Source organism: Salmo trutta, chromosome 14 (assembly GCF_901001165.1).
Source record: "Salmo trutta chromosome 14, fSalTru1.1, whole genome shotgun sequence".
NCBI classification, from domain to species: domain Eukaryota; kingdom Metazoa; phylum Chordata; class Actinopteri; order Salmoniformes; family Salmonidae; genus Salmo; species Salmo trutta.
The window spans coordinates 44,125,010-44,149,300 of record NC_042970.1 but is presented as its reverse complement, the minus strand read 5'-3'; the positions used below and the strand labels follow the sequence as shown (position 1 = coordinate 44,149,300).

Here is a 24,291-nt window from a genome sequence, read left to right as displayed (position 1 = left end):
GTCTGATTAAAAAAAAAATCCAAAGCAGTTTGGATATAGTAAACTACTTTTTAAAAGTAACTTTAGTTAAATAAACTACAGTGCTGTGAAAAAGTATTTTCCCCCTTCATGATTTCTTTTTTGCACATTTGTCACACTTAAATGTTTCAGATCAAACAAATTTAAATATTACACAAAGATTACACAAGTAAACACAAAATGCAGTTTTTAAATGATGATTTTATTTAAGGGAAAAAAGCTGTCCGAACCTTCATGGCCCTATATGAAAAAGTAATTGCCCCCTAAACCTAATAACTGGTTGTGCCACCCTCAGCAGCAACAACTGCAATCAAGCGCTTGCGATAACTGGCAATGAGTCTTTCACATCGCTGTGGAGGAATTTTGGCCCACTCTTCTTCGCAGAATTGTTTTAATTCAGCCACATTGGAGGGTTTTCGAGCATGAACCACCTTTTTAAGATCACGCCACAGCATCTCAATCGGATTCAAGTCCGGACTTTGACTAGGCATCTCCAAAACCTTCATTTTGTTATTTTTAAGCCATTCAGAGGTGGACTTGCTGGTGTGTTTTGGATCATTGTCCTGCTGCAGAACCCAAGTGCGCCTCAGCTTGAGGTCACGAACTGATGGCTGGACATTCTCCTTCAGGATTTTTTGGTAGAGAGCAGAATTCATGGTTCCATCAATCACAGCAAGTCGTCCAGGTCCTGAAGCAGCAAAGCAACCCCAGACTATCACACTACCACCACCATATTTGACTGTTGGTATGATGTTCTTTTTCTGAAATGCTGTGTTACTTTTACACCAGATGTAACGGGACGCACACCTTCCAAACAGTTCAACTTTTGTCTCGTCAATCCACTGAATATTTTTCCAAAAGTCTTGGGGATCATCAAATCAAGACGTTTTTTTTGCCAAAAGTGAGACGAGCCTTTATGTTATTTTTGGTCAGCAGTGGTTTTCACCTTGGAACTCTGCCACGGATGCCATTTTTTGCCCAGTCTCTTTCTTATGGTTGAGTCATGAACACTGACCTTAACTGAGGCAAGTGAGGCCTGCAGTTCTTTAGATGTTGTTGTGGGTTCTTTTGTGACCTCTTGGATGAGTCGTCGCTGCGCTCTTGGGGTTATTTTGGTAGGTCGGCCACATTTTACATTACATTTACATTTTAGTCATTTAGCAGACGCTCTTATCCAGAGCGACTTACAGTAGTGAATGCATACATTTCATACAATTTCATACATATCATACATTTTTTTCTGTGCTGGCCCCCTGTGGGAATCGAACCCACAACCCTGGTGTTGCAAACACCATGCTCTACCAACTGAGCTACAGGGAAGGTTCACCACTGTTCCAAATTTTCTCCATTTGTGGATAATGGCTCTCACCGTGGTTCGCTGGAGTCCCAAAACTTTAGAAATGGCTTTGTAACCCTTTCCAGACTGATAGATGTCAATTACTTTGTTTCTCATCTGTTCCTGAATTTCTTTGGACCGCGGCATGATGTCTTGCTTTTTGAGATCTTTTGGCCTACTTCACTTTGTCAGACAGTTTCTATTTAAGTGATTTCTTGATTCAACAGGTCTGGCAGTAATCAGGCCTGGGTGTGGCTAGTGAAATTGAACTCAGCTTTCCAAAAAATTTGATTAACCACAGTAAATTCATGATTTAACAAGGGGGGCAATTACTTTGTCACATAGGGCCATGAAGGTTCGGATAGCTTTTTCCCCTTAAATACAATTATCACTTAAAAACTGCATTTTGTGTTTACCTTTGTGTAATATTAAAATTTGTTTGATGATCTGAAACATTTAAGTGTGACAAATGTGCTAAAGAATAAGAAATCAGGAAGGGGGCAAATACTTTTTCACAGCACTGTATATGTTTCTTAAGGGGTAGCTTTACGGTAGCTTAACTTGTTACAGTGTAAAGTAATTGGTCAACTATATTTTCAGAGTAGCTTCCCCCAACACTGGTGGTTTTCAACTGGTGTGCCGAGAACAAACCTTTCCTAATCTTGATAAATTTGTGTAACACTCACTTATAAAACATGACCTGTGGAATGCACATGGAATTTTGACTTGGGAGCACCAGCGCAGCAAAGATAATACATTGAATGGCAGGCACGTTTACATCTGTATCGTTGTTTCATGTCCAGTTCGCTCAGGCTGTTACAGTATCATTTGAGGGGCGCGCATCACAAGCAAAGTCATTTGTATCATTTTACTTCACCTGTGAGAACCATTAGCACAGGCAAGTCTGATTAGGCGTAGCTGTACCACACAGCCTCTGCCATAGAAACAAACAAAGCTTCGTGTCCGTGGTTGCACCTTTACTATTAAGCAAACCACTTGTCTCTAGCTCAAACCGTTAAAAAAAAGTGTTAACGTCTAGGAGCAACAGCGGCTCAGCCGTGACGTGGTAGGCCATACAAGCTCACAGAACAGAACCACTGAGTGTTGAAGTGCGTAAAAATAGTCTGTCCTCGGTTGCAACACTCACTACCGAGTTCTAAACTGCCTCTGGAAGCAACGTCAGCACAAGAACTGTTCGTCGGGAGATTCATGAAATGGGTTTGCATGGCCGAGCAGCCACACACAAGCCTAAAATTACCATGCACAATGCCAAGCTTCAGCTGGAGTGGTGTAAAGCTCACCGCCATTGGACTCTGGAGCAGTGGAAACACGTTCTCTTGGGTGATGAATCACGCTTCACCATCTGGCAGTCCGACAGACGAATCTGGGTTTGGCAGATGCTAGGAGAACGCTACCTGCCGCAATGCATAGTGCCAACTGTAAAGTTTCAGTGGAGGAGGAATAATGGTCTGGGGCTGTTTTTCATGGCTCAGGCTAGGCCCCTTAGTTCCAGTGAAGGGAAATCTTAACGTTACAGCATACAATGACATTCTGTGCTTCCAACTTTGTGGCAACAGTTTCAGGAAGGCCCTTTCCTGTTTCAACATGACAATGACCCTGTGCATAAAGCGAGGTCCATAAAGAAATGGTTTGTCGAGATCGGTGTGGAAGAACTGCACTGGCCTGCACAGAGCCAACTCGTATTTACTTGTTGGTGGCGCTGTCTGCTAAAACAGATGGCTCATAATTCAATGGTTGTGTGTTCTAATCCCACATGGGACAGATCTCTTTACTTTTGAGCCTTTATTTACAATATTTCAGCCCATCCTGACACTTCTAAAAGTGAAAGCATACCTCGCCCTTGTATTAGTTGTAGGTTTTTAATACAGTACCCAAGACTAATCTGTGAGTTAATTTGAACATTGGAAAAAGAGCGACTGCGTAAATACCGCAATGGGGGTTGGATTGAATTGAGCCCATAATCTTCATTTTCAAGGTGATGATTGCACTTTTCTTCTCAACACAATACCGCAACAAATGCGAGTCCACATTTCAACTAGTTTTTCTGCACCCCATGGGGGATTCGAATGTACACTGGAAGTGTAAGATCTCGCAAGTGTACCCGGGTGGCTTTCCCCCCTGGGATCGAAAATGTTTGCACAACGACATATTTGGGTGGCCTCCAGGACATTCAAATGCCTTGATTCCAACCCGAAATACACAGCAAAATTATTAAATACTTGATCAAACTTATCTTCCAGATTGGAAACATTTGTTGTGGTATTGTGTTTAGAAAGACATGACTTTACAATTTAAAGTAGGGCTGGGCAATTTGGCCAAAATCTCCTATCCCGATAACTGTACATATCACGATATAGCACATTTTCAGTAAATTCAATTAATAAATAGTTTATCTAAAATGACCACATGTAAAGGCTTATTTCTTATTACATTTTGAATTATACTCAACAAATAAAAATGATACTTAATAAAATATGAGTATTTCTCATTTTATTTAGAACCTTTGTGCAAATTTTCAATTAAGCATGTAACAAAATGAATGTATACAATCTAAAAATGTAAATAGAAAACACCAACTATAGTTGCAAACAAAATAAATAAGCCTAAAATATATATATATTTTTAAAATGGTGGGGGGGGGGGCTTGCCTGTTTTGCATGTTATTTTGGCATTAATACGTGTCACATATCAATTTGCATTTGGTACCTTGGGTCGAGTGTTAGCACCAACTCAAGAAACCCCTGTTTCTCGACCGTGTAAATTGGGGCCATGTCTTTGCAGATGTAGGTTGTAAAGGCAGCTGTTCTCATTCCATCTTCGTGATTCTTTGCAATATGGTGTGCCGCGGGCAAAAGCTTCTTGTAATGTCTGAGTCAGGGGTTTGTTTTGAGCACCTGACTTTTTTGGGTCTCATCTGTAGACTCTCCGTACTGTTTCACATGTTCCTTGCGTAGGTGGTAAAAGAGGTTAGTGGTGTTTGAGCCTGTTGTCGGGACCGGCCTGCGGCAGATTTGGGAGAGGATGGTCTTCTGGTCCGTGTCAGACTTTTCATACCCAAACCACGTCCATGTGACCGAAGTAGCCCCTCTTTTAGGTACGAGCTCTGTGTCTCCGTGCTCTGTGTCACGTTCACTCTCCATGTTTGTTTGTGTTGCAAATTTCCTTCCACACCGCACGCAAAACGTTGTCTAATTGACCAAAAAATATTGCCGTAAAGAGTGTGATTTGCAACAATTAAGTAAACGATAGAGCATAATATGAAACGATAGAAAAACGTCTATCGTCACACGATATATCGTCATATCGCCCAGCCCTAATTTAAATGACTGAAAATGTATGAATTCGGTGTATTGTTAGTCGTTTCGGAAATCGTCTAGGCCTAGATGATCTGGACTGTTTTCAAAGTAAAAACATTAAACCCGTCTTCGAGACTAAAGTCTGCCCACATTATCTTGAAAAATAAATCAAACGTGGCTGCTATATGAAACACAACATAAAATAAAAGAATGTGCCAGAAAACAATAAGTGGATTTGTACTCATTTGTTATCACTTAAGGCGTCCGCATGCTTCCCATCCAAAACGGTTAGAGCATATATTATGATGACATTGTGTGACTTTTGTTTGTTTTGGTCTTCGGCAAGGGTTTTGTCGGCTGTTCGTGCACACTACCCTTTGGTAGCCGAAGTCTACGCCCCTTCGTCGGTGATCAACAGTAGGGATTCCTCAATTAACTGTTTGTTGTCATTCAACGAGAAACTCGTTTTCATGTGAATTTTCTCACTTGAGAAATACTACACCAAACATCCTAGTTACAAGTAAAATTGTGTGACTAAAATGCTGACCACACCGCTCGAGACGCATGCCCTGCAAAATAAATGTACACATGCATGTTATTCAATCATTGCACCCACACTGCTCGCGAGCGTCTGCGTAGCCAGGCATTAAAATAGAACTTGGTTCTATTTGTGAAGCTTAACGCACTGCAAGTCCCGCCTCCTCATTGGTTTATAGAAGCATATACCCACATGGGTGATTGAAAGATGAACTGAGGTCCACACTCCAGTCGGTTGTGGTAATGCACCTTAAAGTTGGTTGCCACCGCCATACAAAGAAGAAGATGAAGAAGCCTGAAGGAGGAGAGATGACTAGAAATTAACTCGGTTTACCCTTTTATCTGTGGATTAATTGTCGGAATAAAGGACCTTGTGCATTTCAGGTAAAATAACAACCCAATGTTTACATCCCAGGACAAATTAGCTAGCAACAGCAAGCTAGCTAGCTAAATGTCCCCAAATTAATATAGTTGGTTCAGAGTTCATTTTGATATTTCAACCTGCGTGTCCTGATCGCGCCTGGTGTGGGTGGACAAAATCAACATGCGCGCGAGCGGTCTGGTCAGCATGTAAGACCTTATGTTAGAATAATTCTGAATATTTTGAGGAAATGGCTACGGTTTCTCAAGAGAGACAAAGAGTACTATTGCCTTTTTCTCTCATTTTTCAAGTGAAGGTCTTTTAGATTGACGCACGGTTGGATTTTAAGTAATATAAATAATCCCCATTAAAATCTGTCAGTTTAAGCTAGAGATATAAGGTGTTTAGCATGGGCTGAGTCTCAATCCACTGCATCCACCTACGTTGACCATCTGCATCTGTGGTGGAAGGTAGCCAAGCTACAGAGGTGTTTGTCAGACAATGAGACACCCTGAAAATCGGTCTTCTCACGAAAACGTCTGTAGCGTTTTGTTCTAGAACCCCCACAAGTGCCACGGGAATTGTACAAAGTCGGCAATGCTGATGTGCCAACTTTTTCTGTAGCGTCTGAACCGTTTGAGCTACAAACTAATATGACCCCATTATGGAAAAGGGTGACTCAAGAACACCATGGTGTTCTCCGATTTGCTCTACAAACCCCCACAAGTCACAGGACTTGTCTGAAAGTAACCCATGCAAATAAATGGAAGTATGGAGGTAGTTTTGTGCCAACAAAAATAAGGGGTGAAATGTAAAAAATTACAATATATTTCCTGAGCTTTGTTATATCTCCTTGATATAGGACTGTCTTTTTTTATTACCATTTATGAATGTGTTATTCAATGCGTTTATATTTTTTAATTATAAAAAAAAAGGAACCTTTATTTAACGAGGCAAGTCGGTTAAGAACAAATTCTTATTTACAATGACGGCCTACCCCGGCCAAACCTGGACTACGTTGGGCCAATTGTGCGCCGCCCTATGGGACTCCCAATCACAGCCAGATGTGCAGCCTTATTTATGCTATAGTAGTAAAGGACAAATTCAATGTTTTATCAAATCATTTCTTTATTTACATTTTTTTTATACCTAAAGGGGTCCTACAATTCAAAATAGCTAAAAGATCCATGGTATATCCATCTCAAAACAATTCCAGATGTATTTTTTGCTATAAAAATCACAACGCGCACGTGCTCATACATTTTCAGTTTCCACATTTATTTTTAGGCACATAGGCGAGTAAAATGGTCACACTGTAGAGTCTTGAAATTCACTCACAGAGATGATGAAGGAGCATCATGCTCCCCCCTCCTCAGTGTAAAGAAATTAGACTGCAACCAACCACAGCACACACAAATCACACTGCCCACAGGCACCGGGAAGCGGGACAGATAGCAGACTGTCAAACTAGCAGTCTTTCCCTTTTGTCGCTCACTTAGTGACTAACAGGCGCCTGTCCTATCAATAGATCGCTAGAAGATGCATATCGTTCATTCTTGCAAGGGGGTTTGGCTGACTTTTTTCTGACTAGCGAATTGAAAAGTAGCGTAGTTAATTTAAATGTAAAAAGTCATGGGCTGAAAATTAGTCGGTTTAGCTGACAGCCAGCGCTAGTGGAAAACATTGGCATTAACCATCATGAACATAGAACTACTACCATATTGTGATATGTCTGGGGTAATGTTTTTACCAACCGTCTTCCGCAGGTAAAAGCTCGTAGAGTTCCTTCACCTCTTCGTGCTTGGCCTTGCCCTTGTCGACGCTCTGCTTGCGCATGTCGGCCATTTCCAGGCACCACTCTTCAAACTTCCTGTTGTCTCGGTCCACCAGCCTCTCCAGAAAGCCTGGCACAGATAGAGGGCTCCCACTGACATCACAGCTCCCATCGCTGGGTTCAAAGGTCATACAACCACAACATTCTAACCACAAGGCCTCTGCAGCAACAGGTAGTGTACCATGCACATTTAGCCAATTTTACAAAAGCAGGGAATATCGAACTACACAGTTCACTAGGGAATAACCTTACTAGAGAATAGCTTTTACCACCTAACATTTATTCTTAACTATTTTTATCTGGGGTGTTGACTTGTTGACTATTTGAGTCAAGTATGTCAAAGGTCTGTACACACAGCAGCCCTTTAGCTAGCTCAATTCTTACCTTGCACATAATGTATTGTACTACAGTAATCACCAGGTGCAGTACAGTAGTTAGATCCTCACCTGGCACCTCAACGTTGGTCTCCATGGGGTCAGTGTCCTCCTCTCTCTGGCATTTGTACACCAGCATGTAGGCGTTTCTGGAGCAGTGATATCCTTTACTGCACTTGGGCTTACGGGTCTGGGACTTCACCGTCTCGGCTGGAGAAAGACCAGAAGAACAGCAGAGAATGCGTATAAGAGACAAAGTGATCAAGAGTGGAAAGGGTGGGACTTTTACCACTAAACAAATGTCCATTTTTAACCAAGATGTATTACAAAACAATACTGCTACAATTCAGGGAAGTGAAGGGAAAGAAAAGGGAGGAGAGGTGAAGGGGGTACATATGGACTAAGGAAGGGAGGAGCAGGGACTCAGGGTGGCTCACCGATGTCCTCCTCGATGCCCAGCTGTAGCTTCTTGCCTTCCATCTTCTCAATCTCCTCGTCGTTGAACTTGTACCAGTCGCTGGTGCGGGCGTCTCGCACGTGGGCGATGTAGTGACCCGAGTAGGCGCTGACCCCGCGGTGGATCAGGACCGCACTCAGCTCGTACACACACTTCTCATCTTCTGGGGACATCACCCAAAGAGGCCCAAAAAAACAAACACACACACACACACATACATACACACACAGACTAACCAACTTTCCACAGCATGGAATGTGTGTGTGTGTTGTGTGTCTGCAGCCTTTACCATGGGTCGTTCCATTTGATTTCATTCACTTTTTGACCCCACCCTACCATGAGACATCCATGTCTTCATAACTGGAAAAGATAAATGGTTGAGTTTGATATATTTAAAAAAGCTTACAAAACAAGGTTGTCAAACTACTGTATAATTTCAATAAAAATTACATCTAAAAATGCGTAAAATCTGTTTTACCATTTTCACATATGTAGCTTATTTGACATTTGAGGCGTTTGTGTTGTGCCCGTCATCGGCTGAGGCACAGCATACTCTTGAATTCAGGATGGGTGTCATTTCAATCACAGAAATATCATTGATAGAATGGAGATAACCCTTCAGACCACTGAAATTTAGCTAGTAAATCATTTACATTTGAATTACATTTTTTACTTGCAATTACTACCACAAAGATGGCCGCCGTTCCACCCACCATTGAATGTAGACCTAAATGGTCATGTCTATTCGATTATCTATATTTTTATGATTTCAATAGTTTTCCTATGGCAGATTGACAGTGTAATTTTAAACAAATTATATTCCCATTCAAGTCAGTATCTCTGATGTGTGGACCTCCAACCATCTTTGTGCTAACCATTTGAAAGTTGAACATTTGAATTGTATTCACATTTTAAAACATTTCAGCCAAAACATGACACCCACCCTGTATTCAAGAACATGCTGTGTCTCAACCGATGGCAGACACAACACACTTCAGATTATGTAAAATAGGATCCAAGTAACATATGCAAAAATGAAAAACGAAACTGACTTTACGCATCAAATAATTTGTGAAAGGAAAAAAATTACTTAATTTAAAACTTAAAATAAATAAAATATCAAATTGATATTAATGTCAATCGTTTATTTTTTCCAGTGATGAAGGCATGGATGTCTCATGGTATGGTGGGGTATGCAAAATGTGTCACAAGTGGAAAAATGTACTTTTAGACCATTTGTACCATGGGCAAATATGCATAGAAAGTTTCATTCAAATCAAAAGGGGTGCAGTAAAAAGTGATTTAAATCAAATGAAAGAACCCTCACACCATTGTCAAAAATACTTTCTCACAGAACTTCAGTCATGTAGCGCAACATGGGCTATTCCTGGACGACATTTATGTGCAATCAAAGAAAATGAAAAAAAATTACGCTCGTCACTGCCCACTGCATAACTGATTGTTTAGCTGAAAGTGTCCTATAAATAACGCTGTGCCAAGTGACAATTCTCTGTTGTGGTATTTTCTTACTATATTAACATGTGACACGAGGTCTCTAGCAGCGGTCTCCAGTTTTCTTTCTGTTTTATTAATGAAACATGTTCCTGGTTACAATTGTGAATTGAACCGACCTTCTGAGGGTGTCAGCTTCCCATAGGTCAATACTGCCATCTACTGGTCATTTTTAAAGGTAAAATATGTCTGTCTCCTGCACCATAAATGGCATTTAAACAAGAGAGAATCAAATGGAAATCATTTGTAATACAGCAAAGTAATGCATTTCATTTGTATAGGTTTAATATGTCAACAGTTATTTATCTTGAATCCATTTATCTTGAATCGTAATGTCTGCGTATGATTCCAAATCAGCCAGCTAAGAAACTTATTCTCTCATTTAGCATAATTAAAGGTCTCCATCTACCAGCAGGAAAACACATTTCTTCATTTGATCCTAGTTGGCTTTTGTATGTATGGGTGTCATGGAAACTAAATGAACAAATGCTAGCCTCCATGACCTAATTCGAGAGAGATTTTTGAAGTGACGAGCCGGTCGTAGCTAGAATAATTAAAGAATGTAAACAGTACATTTGGTCACATGTAGGAAGTAAGGCAGTCTTTATATATCACCAAATATGCACGTAGAGTCATGAAATGTTGTATTTGTACTCTTGAATGTGTTGCAATGTATGATACCTACTTTGTTTTGCCAGAGGGGTTTAAATCATCACAAGAAAAGAGGGAGAAATAGGTCATGGGTAGGCGTGTCCGAGTGTAGAAGATGACGAGCTATCCGTCTTCATCATTAATTATTTTGTCACATGTATAGATCGAGGACAGCGTGTTTTGCCATTGAGAGGCTGGCAATACCTTTTTCCTCCAGAAACGGGCCCATGTCCAGCTGCTCTGGGAAACTGATGAAGGTGTTGAGCTTCTTCTTGTGACCCGTTTGTCTGGAAACCAGAAGAGGAAAGACAACATTCAGCAACACCACTGAGTTGTTGCATTGACCCTCAGTAAATGGCCACTACTCAGGGTGGGTAGTGAAGAGTGGTAGACTGGAGACTACAGACGGAATGAATGAATCAAACTGACCTGTCGAAAACGAACCGCATGAGCTGCAGGTTGAGTACCCGTGGGAGGCTGTGCAGTTTGATGCGTCGAGCGGCGTTCTGTTTGCTCTGGCAGCTTTCACAGAAGTAGCGGTTGTCACCATCCAACTTCTCCTCCTGCAGGGAGTTCACAGGATGATAAAAAATAAAAGAACACCTCACAAATGTTGATTTTTTAAACTGTAAGAAGCTGTTGAAACATGCTGAATATATTTTTATGAGACGCCAGAACAGCGCTTTATTTAGTTGTCAGGTCCTTGCTTATTTTGAGAGCTGTGTTAGCTAGCAAACGTTGTGATATCTTTAGTGTGGCTTGCAGATAAGAGCAATGACGGCCCTTGTAGGCTAAATACAGCTGCCAAAATGTCTTATATTAACAGAGAAAATCCATGTACACAGTTGAAACATATTTACTAGTTTCGGGGTTCATCTGGATCTGTGAAGGTAACGTGTTGGTTGAGCTGATGCAAGGACGAACACCGAACGCACAAATAGTTCTGTGCGCCAGCGTGGAAAAAAAGGAACCATGATGAAACATAGCAACATCGGAGCACATGTGCTGTGATTTGCGATGCTAAATATAACTTTTGGGGCCTCCCGAGTGGCGCAGCGTTCTAAGGCACTGCATCGCAGTGCTAGAGACATCACTACAGAACCAGGTTCGATCCCGGGCTGTGTCGCGACCGGGATACCCATGAGGCAGCAGACTATCAGCCCAGCGTCGTCGGGGTTAGGGGATGGTTTGGCCGGGAAGTCCTTGTCCCATCGTGCTCTAGCAACTCCTGTGGCGGGCCGGGCACATGCACGCTGACATGGTCGCCAGTTGGACGGAGTTTCCTCCGACACATTGGTGCGGCTGGCTTCCGGGTCAAGCTGTGTGTCAAAAAGCAGTACGGCTTGGCAGGGTCGCGTTCCGGAGGATGCATGGCTCTCGACATTCGCCTCTCCCGAGTACGTACCGGAGTTGCAGCGATGGGACAAGACTAACTACCAATTGGATATCACGAAATAGGGGAGAAAAAGGAGTAAAAAGTAAAGAAAAAATATATATAGTACCAGTCAAAAAAGTTCAGACACCTACTCATTCAAGGCTTTTTCTTTATTTGTATTATTTTTTACATTGTAGAATAGTGAAGACATCAAAACTATGAAATAACACATATGGAATCATGTAGTAACCAAAAAAAGTGTTAAACAAATAAAAATATGAGATTCTTGGCATTCTCTCAACCAGCTTCATGAGGTAGTCACCTGGAATGCATTTCAATTAACAGGTGAGCTTTCCTAAAAGTTATTTTTTGGAATTTCTTTTCTTCTTAATGCATTTGAGCCAATCAATTGTTTTGTGACCAGGTAGGGTTGGGATACAGAAGATATACCTATTTGGTCAAAGACCAAGTCCATATTAACCTCTCAGGGAAATGTGGGACGCTAGCGTCCCACCCACGGTACACACTATTCAACAGCCAGTGAAATAGCAGGGCGGCAAATTCAAAACAACAAAAATCTCATCATTCAAATTTCTCAAACATACAACTATTATATCCCATTTTAAAAAGATACACTTCTCGTTAATACAACCACACTGTCCGATTTCAAAAAGGCTTTACGGCGAAAGCATAACATTAGATTATGTTAGGACAGCGCCGAGACAAGAAAAACCACACAGCCATTTTCCAAGCAAGGAGAGGCGTCACAAAAACCAGAAATACAGCTAAAATTAAATCACTAACCTTTGATGATCTTCATTAGATGGCACTCATAGGACTTCATGTTACACAATACATGTATGTTTTGTTCGATGAAGTTCATATTTATATCCAAAAAATGTACATTGGCGTGTAATGTTCAGAAATGTTTTGCCTCCCAAAACTTCCGGTGAATGAGCACATCAATTTACAGAAATACTCATCATAAACATTGATAAAATATAAGAATTATAGATACACTTCTCCTTAACTTCTCTAGGGTAGGGGGCAGTATTTTCACGGCCGAATGAAAAACGAACCCAAATTAAAACGGCCTACTACTCGAGCCCAGGAACTAGAATATGCATATTATTAGTAGATTTGGATAGAAAACACTCTGAAGTTTCTAAAACTGTTTAAATGTCTGTGAGTATAACAGAACTCATATGGCAGGCAAAAACCGGAGAAAAATCTAACCTGGAAGTGGGAAATCTGGAGCTTGTAGTCTTTTCAAGTCATTGCCTATCCAACACAGTGACTTAGGGTTCATTCTGCACTTCCTAAGGCTTCCACTAGAAATCTGTCCTTTGGTCTGAGGAGTCCAAATTTGATATTTTTGGTTTTAACTGCCGTGTCTTTGAGACGCAGAGTAGGTGAACGGATGATCTCTGCATGTGTGGTTCCAACCGTGAAGCATGGAGGTGGTGTGATGGTGCTTTGCTGGTGACACTCAATGATTTATTTAGAATTCAAGGCACACTTAAACAGCATGGCTGCCACAGAATTCTGCAGCGATACGCCATCCCATCTGGTTTGCGCTTAGTGGGAATATTTGTTTTTCAACAGGACAATGACCCAAAACACACCTCCAGGCTATGTAAGGGCTATTTGATCAAGAAGGAGAGTGATGGAGTGCTGCATCAGATGACCTGGCCTCCACAATCAATCGACCTCAACCCAATTGAAATGCTTTGGGATGAGTTGGACTGCAGAGTGAAGGAAAAGCAGCAAACAAGTGCTCAGCATATGTGGGAACTCCTTCAAGACTGTTGGAAAAGCATTCCAGGTGAAGCTGGTTGAGAGAGTGCCAAGAATGTGCAAAGCTGTCATCAAGGCAAAGGTGTGGAGACTTTGAAGACTCAAGTATATTTTCATTTGTTTAGCACTTTTTTGGTTACTACATGATTCCATAGTATGTGTTATTTCATAGTTGTGATGTCTTCACTACTATTCCACAATGTAGAAAATAGTAAAAATTAAGAAAAACCCTTGAATGAGTAGGTGTGTCCAAACTTTTGACTGGTACTGTGTATGTATGTATGTATGTATGTATGTATGTATGTATGTATGTATGTATGTATATATATATATAAAAATAACTTTGATGAAATAAAAATGGGATTATTTGACATGTTTTGAATCGCACAGTATTCATGTTCATAACATTATCTACATAGTGTAGCCGAAATTTTGCAATTCCGTTTTCTGGGTCACGGACCAACACGTTTTTGGTGGGTGGCCCTTGGCCTATCGCCGGGCGCGATCTTTATGCAGCTTCGCTATTACCAGGAGATATAACCCCGATGTCATAATTAATTGTTACTTGCGGAACTCTGATGTCAAAATGCATTAATACCGTCGGGAACATTGATGTCATTATACAATGTTTCAAGTTTCAATGTCACGTGCACAAGTAGAGGGAAATGCCTTTCTTGCAAGTTCTAAACCCAACAATGCAGTAATCAATATAAATGTAGTACTAAAAATAACATAAGGTAGAACAAAAACACAAATAAAAATAAGAAATAAAAAAAAGACATGACTAGTGAGTAAGCTATACACAGGGCCAGTTCCAATACCATATTTACAATGTGCAGGGATACTGGAGCGATAGAGGTAGATATTATTGTGGTAAGGTGACTAGGCATCAGGATATTTGATAAACAAAGTAGCAACAGCGTATACGATTATTTGTATGCGAGTGTGTGTCTAGTCAGTATAAATGTGTGTGCGAGCAAATGGAGTGTGTGTGTGTGTGTGTGTGTGTTGAAGTGTCAGTGTGCAAGAGTGTGAAGAGTCCTGTGAGTGTGCATAGAGACTGTGCAAAAACAAAAAATGTAATCCAAGGGTCAACTCAGATAATCTGTGTAGACATTTTGTTAGCTATTTAGCAGTCTTATGGCTTCATTGTTACCTTGAGGAACTCTGTGACACATTCTGTAAGGTTCTTGTGGCCCTGGATGTTGAGCTCCAGTTCGTAGAATCGGGACGGCAGAGGAGAAGCACGACCACACTGGTTACACCTGTGTTGTAAAGCCAGACAGAGAAACACTCAGGGACAGGTTTACTCAGTGTCTGTACCAGTGCAAAGTCTGCACCTGTTATTTATTTTGTATTTTTTTTGCAGAGGTTTGAAATGTATCGGTGTTGTGTAGAAGTCTGGGTTGATTTAAGACAACAACAAAAAACAAGGTAGTGCAAATACGTTTTGATCTTGATCCAAAAATCATACATGGCAAAAGCGTGGCTCGGATAAAAGGATAACCTTTGCAACCACAAAGCCAGAACCTCTAGTTAAAAAGCCTAGTGTCCGGCCTGACATGGACGGTCCAGTTAACCTGACACAGCACTTTTCCATCTGCCTTTATGATGCTAATAAAAGACTGTTAAATCCTGTTGCATTTCTGACTGGCACCACCACTGATATCAAAGTACAAAATAGTCAGACGCTTGACTTTATAAAACCCAGCCATAAAGCAAGAAAGGACAAGGACATCTCTCGTGGCAACCCGAAGATTGCAAATTCTAACAAATAAAACTACAACTAGGTTGTTAGAATGTTATTTAAGTCTGATTAAAGTTGATGGGTGAATGTAGTCCTGGCTTACACAGTGACGTAAGACATCTGGCCACAGAACTGCTGCTGGATGACATTATGCAGGTTTGGGTTCTTCTGTTTGGATAAGGTGTCCTCCAATAGCGAGAGGAAGAGCTTGGAAAACTCTTGAGCGTCCTGAAAGTGAAAGGAAAGAAGACAGGGCGGGAGAAAGAAGGAGTAAAATAAAAACACAGTTTCAATTTTAAAATTGTATTATTTGTTTTCCTCCTATAGCCACTATCAAAACAAATAAGCTTCTTCCAAACATTGTGAACTCTTCACACAGACTTTCCTGTACATGTAAAAAGATAATTGGGCTCTACCTGCTGTTGTCCTGTGTCCAGCCCCAGAGCCTTGACCAGCCCTGAGGGGTCAATGTACCTTCTGTTGCTGTTCTGTAGCAGTGCAAACAGGTACTGCAGGTGTTCACATATGCTGCGAGGCTCGTAGTCTGAGAAAGGGAAAATTGTGTTTCAGCTCTACAATTTGGGTTTACCTGAGGTCATCTATACAGTTGGGCTGATCTCTGAGGGCTTGCACACCTGAGTCCATGTCGTGCTCCTCTGCCCTCGTGTTCTGACACAGATACAGGGTCCTACGCAGCTCCAGGTTGTGGAACCACACCTGCAGAAAGGTGTTGACGTAACACGTGGCGCCCAGGTTTGTCAGACCCACAAACGTGTTCTAAGAGGGAGAAAGAAAGAGATGGACAAGTACAAACAAACTTGTCTCTTACTCATCCAGTGTTTCCACATCAGTGCAGATCAAAAGGCAGACATGTTAACTTGAAGTAGAACTAAGTAATGTGGATTCACAAACAGGCAGGAGCACATCCTTGCAGATGTGTTCATGGTGAATGTTGTGGAGGTATGCCTACCTTGTCCCGGCGCTCCGAGTTTGGATCGTCAATGTTGTGGAAGGTGTTCTCGTCGATCTCTCCCAACCAGGCATGTTCCCCAATACCGACAAGACAATTTGGGTTCCCTTTGCAATTCCTCCTGTATAAGCAAAGTCAGCAGGAAAAACATCAATAGCCTAACAACAACTTCTTTCACACATTTTTAATAAAACATACACTACAGTTCAAAAGTTTGGGGTCACTTAGAAATGTCCTTGTTTTTGAAAGAAAAGCACATTTTTTTGTCCATTAAAATAACATCAAATTGATCAGAAATACAGTATAGACATGGTTCATGTTGTAAATGACTATTGTAGCTGGAAACAGCTGATTTTTAATAGAATATCTACATAGGCCCATTATCAGCAACCATCACTCCTGTGTTCCAATGGCACGTTTTGTTAGCTAACCCAAGTTGACCATTTTAAAAAGGCTAATTGATCATTAGAAAACCCTTTTGCAATTATGTTAGCACAGCTGAAAACTGTTGTCCCGATTAAAGAAGCAATAAAACTGGCCTTCTTTAGACTAGTTGAGTATCTGGAGCATCAGCATTTGTGGGTTTAATTACAGGCTCAAAATGGCCAGAAACAAAGATCTTTCTTCTGAAAATCATCAGTCTATTCTTGTTCTGAGAAATGAAGGCTATTTCATGCGAGTAATTGCCAAGAAACTGAAGATCTCATACAACGCTGTGTACTACTCCCTTCACAGAACAGGGCAAACTGGCTCTAACCAGAATAGGAAGAGGAGTGGGAGGCCCCGGTGCACAACTGTGCAAGAGGACAAGTACATTAGATTGTCTGTTTCTCAAACTAGACACCTCACAAGTCCTCAACTGGCAGCTTCATTAAATAGTACCCGCAAAACACCAATCTCAACGTCAACAGTGAAGAGGCGACTCCGAGATGCTGGCCTTCTAGGCAGAGTTGCAAAGAAAAAGCCATATCTCAGACTGGCCAATATAAAGAAAAGATTAAGGAAGGGAAAATCGAACCAAAACCAATCATTCCTAATTTACTGTTAAATAACACTAATATTAGAACAATATTTTCTGTGAACAAATGTTTCATCTTGCCGTTTTAATAAGGTTGGTAGCAAATTGGAAAATCGTTGTGGAAATCACCTCAAGTTGACTTCAAAATCCACAATGCTATGCTCTCTAGATGGGCTGGCTGGCTAGCAAGCGAACGTAGTTACACACAATAATACCAAAGACAATATAAAGTAGCTAGTTAGCTGTAAAATTGCCAAAACACCCTGCACTATCAATTTAGGAGTCTACAATCTCAACATGTTGAACTTGCAGATCGATGTGCCTCACAGAGTGGAGTCTGACATTCGCAACGGCAGAAATACTTGAGGAGATGGGAAATGTTGCCCATACTACGTCAATGTGCCGCGCTGAGCATTCTGGGCGATTCTGGGACAAGGAGCGAATGGGATTCTATTAGGCGCTAGCTCAAAAACCCCACATTTTATGAGATATGAGATAATTAACTTGCCATCTGTAATATCGTATAGCTTTGGAAACGTGACACTACATACTTGAGGAAAATAGGCACGTTTCTCCTCATATACACCGACTTTGAGAAGGGATTGCGTGACGCAGCATGACAACTTGAACGCAATTGGGAGACAGTCTTCTGGGTGGGGCGTTAAAAGTTGCTTCATTCATTCATTGGATTCCTATCTCCTTTCTATAATATCATCTCTGGCAACGGCACCATGCAATACACCCTGGACTAAAGAGGCAGACAAATAGGAAAAATGTGCTAGACCCTCCGATAAATTACATATTTCTCGTGGTAGGAATATTGCAAAAAAAAATATGATCAATGGCTCATTCGAGAGAAAACATCCTCCTGAGGTATGACATCAACTATTATTGAAATCTGTGATACAGCCTGGATTCGAGCCAGGCACTGTAGTGACGCGTCTTGCACTGAAATGCAGTGCCTTAGACCGCTGTGTCCATGTGGTAACTATTTAGCTGTACTAGAATGCTTAAAGGGCCGCTAAAATTTGAAATTTACATTTACATTTAAGTCATTTAGCAGACGCTCTTATCCAGAGCGACTTACAAATTGGTGCATTCACCTATAATATCCAGTAGAACAACCACTTTACAATAGTGCATCTAAATCTTTTAAGGGGGGGGGGGGTTAGAAGGATTACTTTATCCTATCCCAGGTATTCCTTAAAGAGGTGGGGTTTCAGGTGTCTCCGGAAGGTGGTGATTGACTCCGCTGTCCTGGCATCGTGAGGGAGCTTGTTCCACCATTGGGGTGCCAGAGCAGCGAACAGTTTTGACTGGGCTGAGCGGGAACTGTGCTTCCTCAGAGGTAGGGAGGCGAGCAGGCCAGAGGTGGATGAACGCAGTGCCCTTGTTTGGGTGTAGGGCCTGATCAGAGCCTGAAGGTACGGAGGTGCCGTTCCCCTCACAGCTCCGTAGGCAAGCACCATGGTCTTGTAGCGGATGCGAGCTTCAACTGGAAGCCAGTGGAGAGAGCGGAGGAGCGGGGTGACGTGAGAGAACTTGGGAAGGTTGAACACCAGACGGGCTGCGGCGTTCTGGATGAGTTGTAGGGGTTTGATGGCACAGGCAGGGAGCCCAGCCAACAGCGAGTTGCAGTAATCCAGACGGGAGATGACAAGTGCCTGGATTAGGACCTGCGCCGCTTCCTGTGTGAGGCAGGGTCGTACTCTGCGAATGTTGTAGAGCATGAACCTACAGGATCGGGTCACCGCCTTGAAATATCGGTATCAGGTTTTTTGGCAAGGAAAATATTGGATATCAAATGTCCTATCGGCACATCACTACTATTTTAATTTGTCAAACTGCAGCCGAGCACCGATGATCATGTCACCAGAATAAGACCCTTGATATTTATTGGAAAGGAGCATCAAGCTCGTCGCATTGCATTTTCACCACCCTGTGAAGTTCATATTTCATCTCTAGCCTAATAAACTGCATGCTTTCCCGATGAGTCATCGTGGGGAGGACCACACAACATGTCAATATGTGACAAAGTTTACTTCGGTATGATGTTATATCAATAATTGGGCATAAAAGCATTTACATTGACATTTTATGCTTAATTGTCTTGTTTCCATCAGGCCTGTCATTAACGGTTACATTTTTTTATCCAACATTCACTTTACTCGCATTAAAAGGTTGGATGGAAACCTGGTTAATGATGTCAACATTTGTCTCGTGATGCAGTTGACATGATAACCATGTCAGAGTTTTGAACGACCCCCCCTCCCCTTTCGTTCCATGCTAGCTGAAGACCTAGCTAGCCTTTAACTAGCAAACACCAGACACAGATGAAAGGGTAAACAAGTATCTTTGCCATAGACGAAGTGTAAACTTTTAATTATGTTTGCTGACACCCTATAGTCAAATTTTGGCACCAGTAGCTATATAAACCACACCCCTCTGCAAATACCTTCTCCTATGTTTGTTACATGGGGGTACTTATTTAAATTAGGTAACATCTCTTAAATAATTATGAATAGATCCACCATTGAGCACAAAAACAACACTTGTTACAGAATATTTTACATAGAAATAAGATCTGTCAGACAAACCATGCCTGACAACATGATCCAATAAGACAGAAAAATAGAAGAACATGTTACCATTGGTGTATTAAAATTAGCATTAGGGGGGGTCACTTTATCCCCTTAAATAATCCAGCCTCCTGAATACAAGTGTTTGACATGGGCGAAGAGACCAGTATGCTACCTTTACAATCAAACGTTACTAATGTCATTTTTCATACTTTGGTCATCATATTTCTAACTGTTTTTGTCCAAATTTCATCCAATTTCATGGAACATGATTTTGACTGTCCCATGGCAAGTAGTCCTTGTGCATAGAGTTCTATGTTTAAACTTGAAATCAATGGTTTTTGTTTGGTATACATTTTAAAGTAAAAAAATAATAAGTATCAGCGTAATTCCGTTAACATGGAATTGTCAATACCATTCAGTAATGTGAATATCAAAATACTACAGGAAATGAAAACATGTCATGACAAGTGTTTCACCTATCTTTCCATAGATGGAATATCATTGTGTAGCCTATGTATACACATGATATTCAACCGAATAGTTAACTACAAAATAATAAAATAGACAAAATATAGTTGTGCAACACAATCAATTCACTCTTAATGTTCTCGCAACATTATAGCAGTTGAATATGACATATAGGACACGTTTTGACATTGGGAATTGAAGAAATTAGCTAGGGAAAAAAACTAGGTAGCTAAACTTGCATATTTACCTGCATGCTCCCCTCTTGCACGCCGGTACACAGATTCGGTAAGCTATCTCAATATGTTCGCGTTGTATGTCCTCTGGTCTCACCGACTCGACCCAGCGCCAGGCTGCTTTCTCAAGCTGTACGCGAGGCGCCATTCTGCAAGAAAACAGAGCCTACCATGGGTACCCTGACAAAGAGGTGCCGAGGATGCTGCGGCCTAACTCGCGCTGCTACTGGCACAGCTGTAGTCACTCAACGTCGTTAGCTAGCTAACGTTAGCCAGTTGGCTAAATGTAGGTATCTAGTCGTCGGCGAAAAAAAAGGCCGAACAAATACTGTAGCTACAACGTTAATCACATCAGGCAAGCAGTTCAAATGACATAAGACTTGAATAACACAATCTAAACATTCTTCCAACATCCATAGGCTAACACTAGAATCATATCAGCTGATGCTTGTCGTAGCTAACTAGCTACCAATCATAATGTTAGCTAGCCTGTCAGATATACCCCACTGCAAATAACTGCGTAGCTAGCTAGCTAGGTCTCAAGCTAACGTTAGCTAGCTAGCTAGCTAGCTACCCATCATTTCTTGTTAGCGGATAATATAAATATATTTTTTATTTTTTTAATTAAATGTACATTCGAACCTTTCGTGCGTGTATCACAAACTTCTGATTGTGCAGCTGCATATATTTTCATATTTTATTCAGTTTGTTTTAGATTTAGCGCCCTTGCGTCAGTTTTTAAATAAATAATTTCCTCCTTCAGTTTTAGGCGCAAGTACAAACGCATGACACGCGATTGAAGTCGACGCAGCTACGTAGCCACTTTCAAAGAAAATGCGGGGGACTCCATAAAAATAGAGGAAGAGGCGAAGCGAGAGATTTTTACCACAGATAGAACAATGAGACAGATATTTCACCGGATGTATAAATGTGAAGCATCCGCGTGTCGTTTCTACTCATTACCAAATATGACAGTGAGAGGCCCACTTGCCGGGAGTGGGAGAAGATGGAACGAGATGGATTTTGTCCGACATTCTGCAAATGTTCTCATCGATTAATCATTTAATGTCAACACAGTGTTCTCAAAAACTAGAATATGTTATGAACATAGTGAATTAAGTTTAGTAGACTTTACCCTTTGTAAAAGTTTTAAAAATCGCGTTGTTTAGGAGTGCAAAGGCTTATTGAGTTATTGCACAGGCGCACTTCACAGAGAAGGCGTTCCCTAATGGAAATATGCAGACGCATGCGAGAAGGCGCCAATAGGATCTCGCTAGCTCGGGCTAGGCTCTGCCCATCACCTTGCTTGTTCTTCCCACGATGACTCTTTCTTCCCATTGGAAACGATAGGGTAAGGTGTATCTTAGTTTAGTTATAAAAAGTCTTTGGTTTTACTTTGCCCACGAAAATAAGCCCATGAAGTGAATAATTTTTTGTATGGAGGGCAATGAGAGACTGCCATATTGGCACTCCATTCCATAGGAATTAATGGATTTCTTTTATTTCATTCAGTTAAATGTTTCAAGGACAAAATTACATGTATTTAAGTATTTTTTCTTGTTGTAGTGGGGACAGCAACATTAGTAATGTTTTTAGATATTTTAAATTTTTATGCTTAGTCATAAAGAACTACAAATGCCAGGATGATCTGGATGAGACTGCTGAATCGAGGCAAAGGTAAGAATCTCTGGATGAACTATCTAATGTTAGCTAAATTTTGTAATAAATAAATTGGCTACAGATCTTTAAATTGACAATTCTGTGAACTGTCTTGTGCAAGTTTTAAATTGACACAATACCTGTTAGCAAAGGTGTCAGCTAGAGATGATGTGCAGGAGCTTGCAGGGATTTGTAGTTTTGCATGATGTCTTCTTTGATGCTAATTAACATTTTAGAATCTGAGAGTAAATAAAGCCGAATACATTGATAAAAGTCACCTTGTCCGATAGAAATTTACATGGTTATCAAAACGTCTCGCCAGGGTAAGCCTACACGAAACACAGCCCTTATTTTTGTTTCTAAAATTCGCTATGGGAAAAAATGAATGGTGGAAAAACGATTGGAACCTTTTCCCTGTTTCACCGCTAGGTTTTATGGGTATTAATACACCTCCACAGTGGGGCTCTATGCTAAAATCCTGCCACTTTAATACAGCTACGACCGAAGTGACTTGTCGTAGGAGGTTAGGAGGGTCCTCACTAGTTATTACAGCCACAAAGTCATAATTATGGCTTAACCCCTCCTATTTCTACAGTTTATCTTCTTCAAATCTGATTATAAACATAACCAGACTGCTAACCTTATGCCTAACCAAAAAGCTAATTGTTCTTTTCATGAATTTGTACGATAGAGCCAATTTTGTGACAACCGGTTAGAGAGCATTTTCCCTAACCCCTTTCCTACTTTATTTATTTTATTTAACCTTTATTTAACTTGGCAAGTCAGTTAAGGACAAATTCTAATTTACAATGACGGCCTACACCGGCCAAACCCGGACGACTCTGGGCAAATTGTGCGCCGCCCTATGGGACTCCCAATCACGGCTGGTTGTGATTCCTAACCTTAATCTAATTCTCCTAACCTGCTACGTTAATTCTCATAATCTGTTATGGAAAAGTAATGTCCAGTCTAGCTGTATCTAAGTTTTTACGGAATCTCAAAAAGCAAGCGGCTGAGGTTTTTCTCCTTGATTTATTGGAGGTTGTGACTAGATAGAGTACAGCTACGACTGGAAGTGTATTTTGGTAGCAGATTAGGAGAGCAATTTAACTAACCCTAACTCTTTTCCTAACCTTAACCTCAGTCTCCTAACCTGCTACGTTAATTATCCTGGCCTGCTGCGTAAGTTCTCCTAACCTACTACGAAAAAGCAACTTCCGGTCGTAACTGTATTCCACCTAGTCAGAACTATTATTGGAGCATTCGTCCATGATTGAATGAAACCTTGATTAGTGCTATCCGAAATTCTTGGGACGTCCCTACCCTAACATTAACCATAATCCTTACATAACCCTAACCTTAACCCCTACCTTAAAGGTAGCCTCAGCTAAATATATCACCACATATTTGTAAGGATTTGGTCCTGCCGTACATACCTACACGTACGCTACGGTCACAAGACGCAGGCCTCCTAATTGTCCCTAGAATTTCTAAGCAAACGGCTGGAGGTAGGGCTTTCTCCTATAGAGCTCCATTTTTATGGAATGGTCTGCCTACCCATGTGAGAGACGCAGACTCAGTCTCAACCTTTAAGTCTTTACTGAAGACTTATCTCTTCAGTAGGTCCTATGATTAAGTATAGTCTGGCCCAGGAGTGTGAAGGTGAACGGAAAGGCTGGAGCAACGAACCGACCTTGCTGTCTCTGCCTTGCCGGTTCCCCTCTCTCCACTGGGATTCTCTGCCTCTAACCCTATTACAGGGGCTGAGTCACTGGCTTACTGGTGTTCTTCCATGCCGTCCATGGGAGGGGTGCGTCACTTGAGTGGGTTGAGTCACTGACGTGGTCTTCCTGTCTGGGTTGCCCCCCCCTTGGGTTGTGCCGTGGCAGAGATCTTTGTGGGCTATACTCGGCCTTGTCTTAGGACGGTAAGTTGGTGGTTGGAGACATCCCTCTAGTGGTGTGGGGGCTGTGCTTTGGCAAAGTGGGTGGGGTTATATTCTGCCTGTTTGGCCCTGTCCGGGGTATCATCGGATGGGGCCACAG

General features: G+C 41.4%; 1 protein-coding gene across 3 annotated transcripts in view; it reads right to left on the bottom strand.

Annotated features, from left to right (window-relative positions):
• Positions 1–21,488, bottom strand: part of LOC115208159 (ubiquitin carboxyl-terminal hydrolase 48) — a 30,911-nt gene extending 9,423 nt beyond the window's left edge. Inside the window, exons 1-12 of one of the 3 annotated variants that reach the window (XM_029776013.1) lie at positions 21,230–21,488; positions 20,602–20,736; positions 16,287–16,407; positions 15,952–16,093; positions 15,733–15,860; positions 15,420–15,544; positions 14,726–14,834; positions 10,827–10,960; positions 10,602–10,684; positions 8,215–8,394; positions 7,850–7,987; positions 7,324–7,473 (exon numbers count right to left, since the gene is read on the bottom strand). In XM_029776013.1, the coding sequence (XP_029631873.1) occupies positions 7,324–7,473; positions 7,850–7,987; positions 8,215–8,394; positions 10,602–10,684; positions 10,827–10,960; positions 14,726–14,834; positions 15,420–15,544; positions 15,733–15,860; positions 15,952–16,093; positions 16,287–16,407; positions 20,602–20,735 (1,444 nt within the window). In that variant the 5' untranslated portion in view covers position 20,736; positions 21,230–21,488. Of the gene's footprint in view, positions 1–7,323; positions 7,474–7,849; positions 7,988–8,214; positions 8,398–10,601; positions 10,685–10,826; positions 10,961–14,725; positions 14,835–15,419; positions 15,545–15,732; positions 15,861–15,951; positions 16,094–16,286; positions 16,408–20,601; positions 21,087–21,229 lie in introns of those variants that run through there. The other 2 variants (XM_029776011.1, XM_029776012.1) reach the window with 2 other exon arrangements.
• Between the last annotated feature and the right edge of the window lie 2,803 nt (positions 21,489–24,291).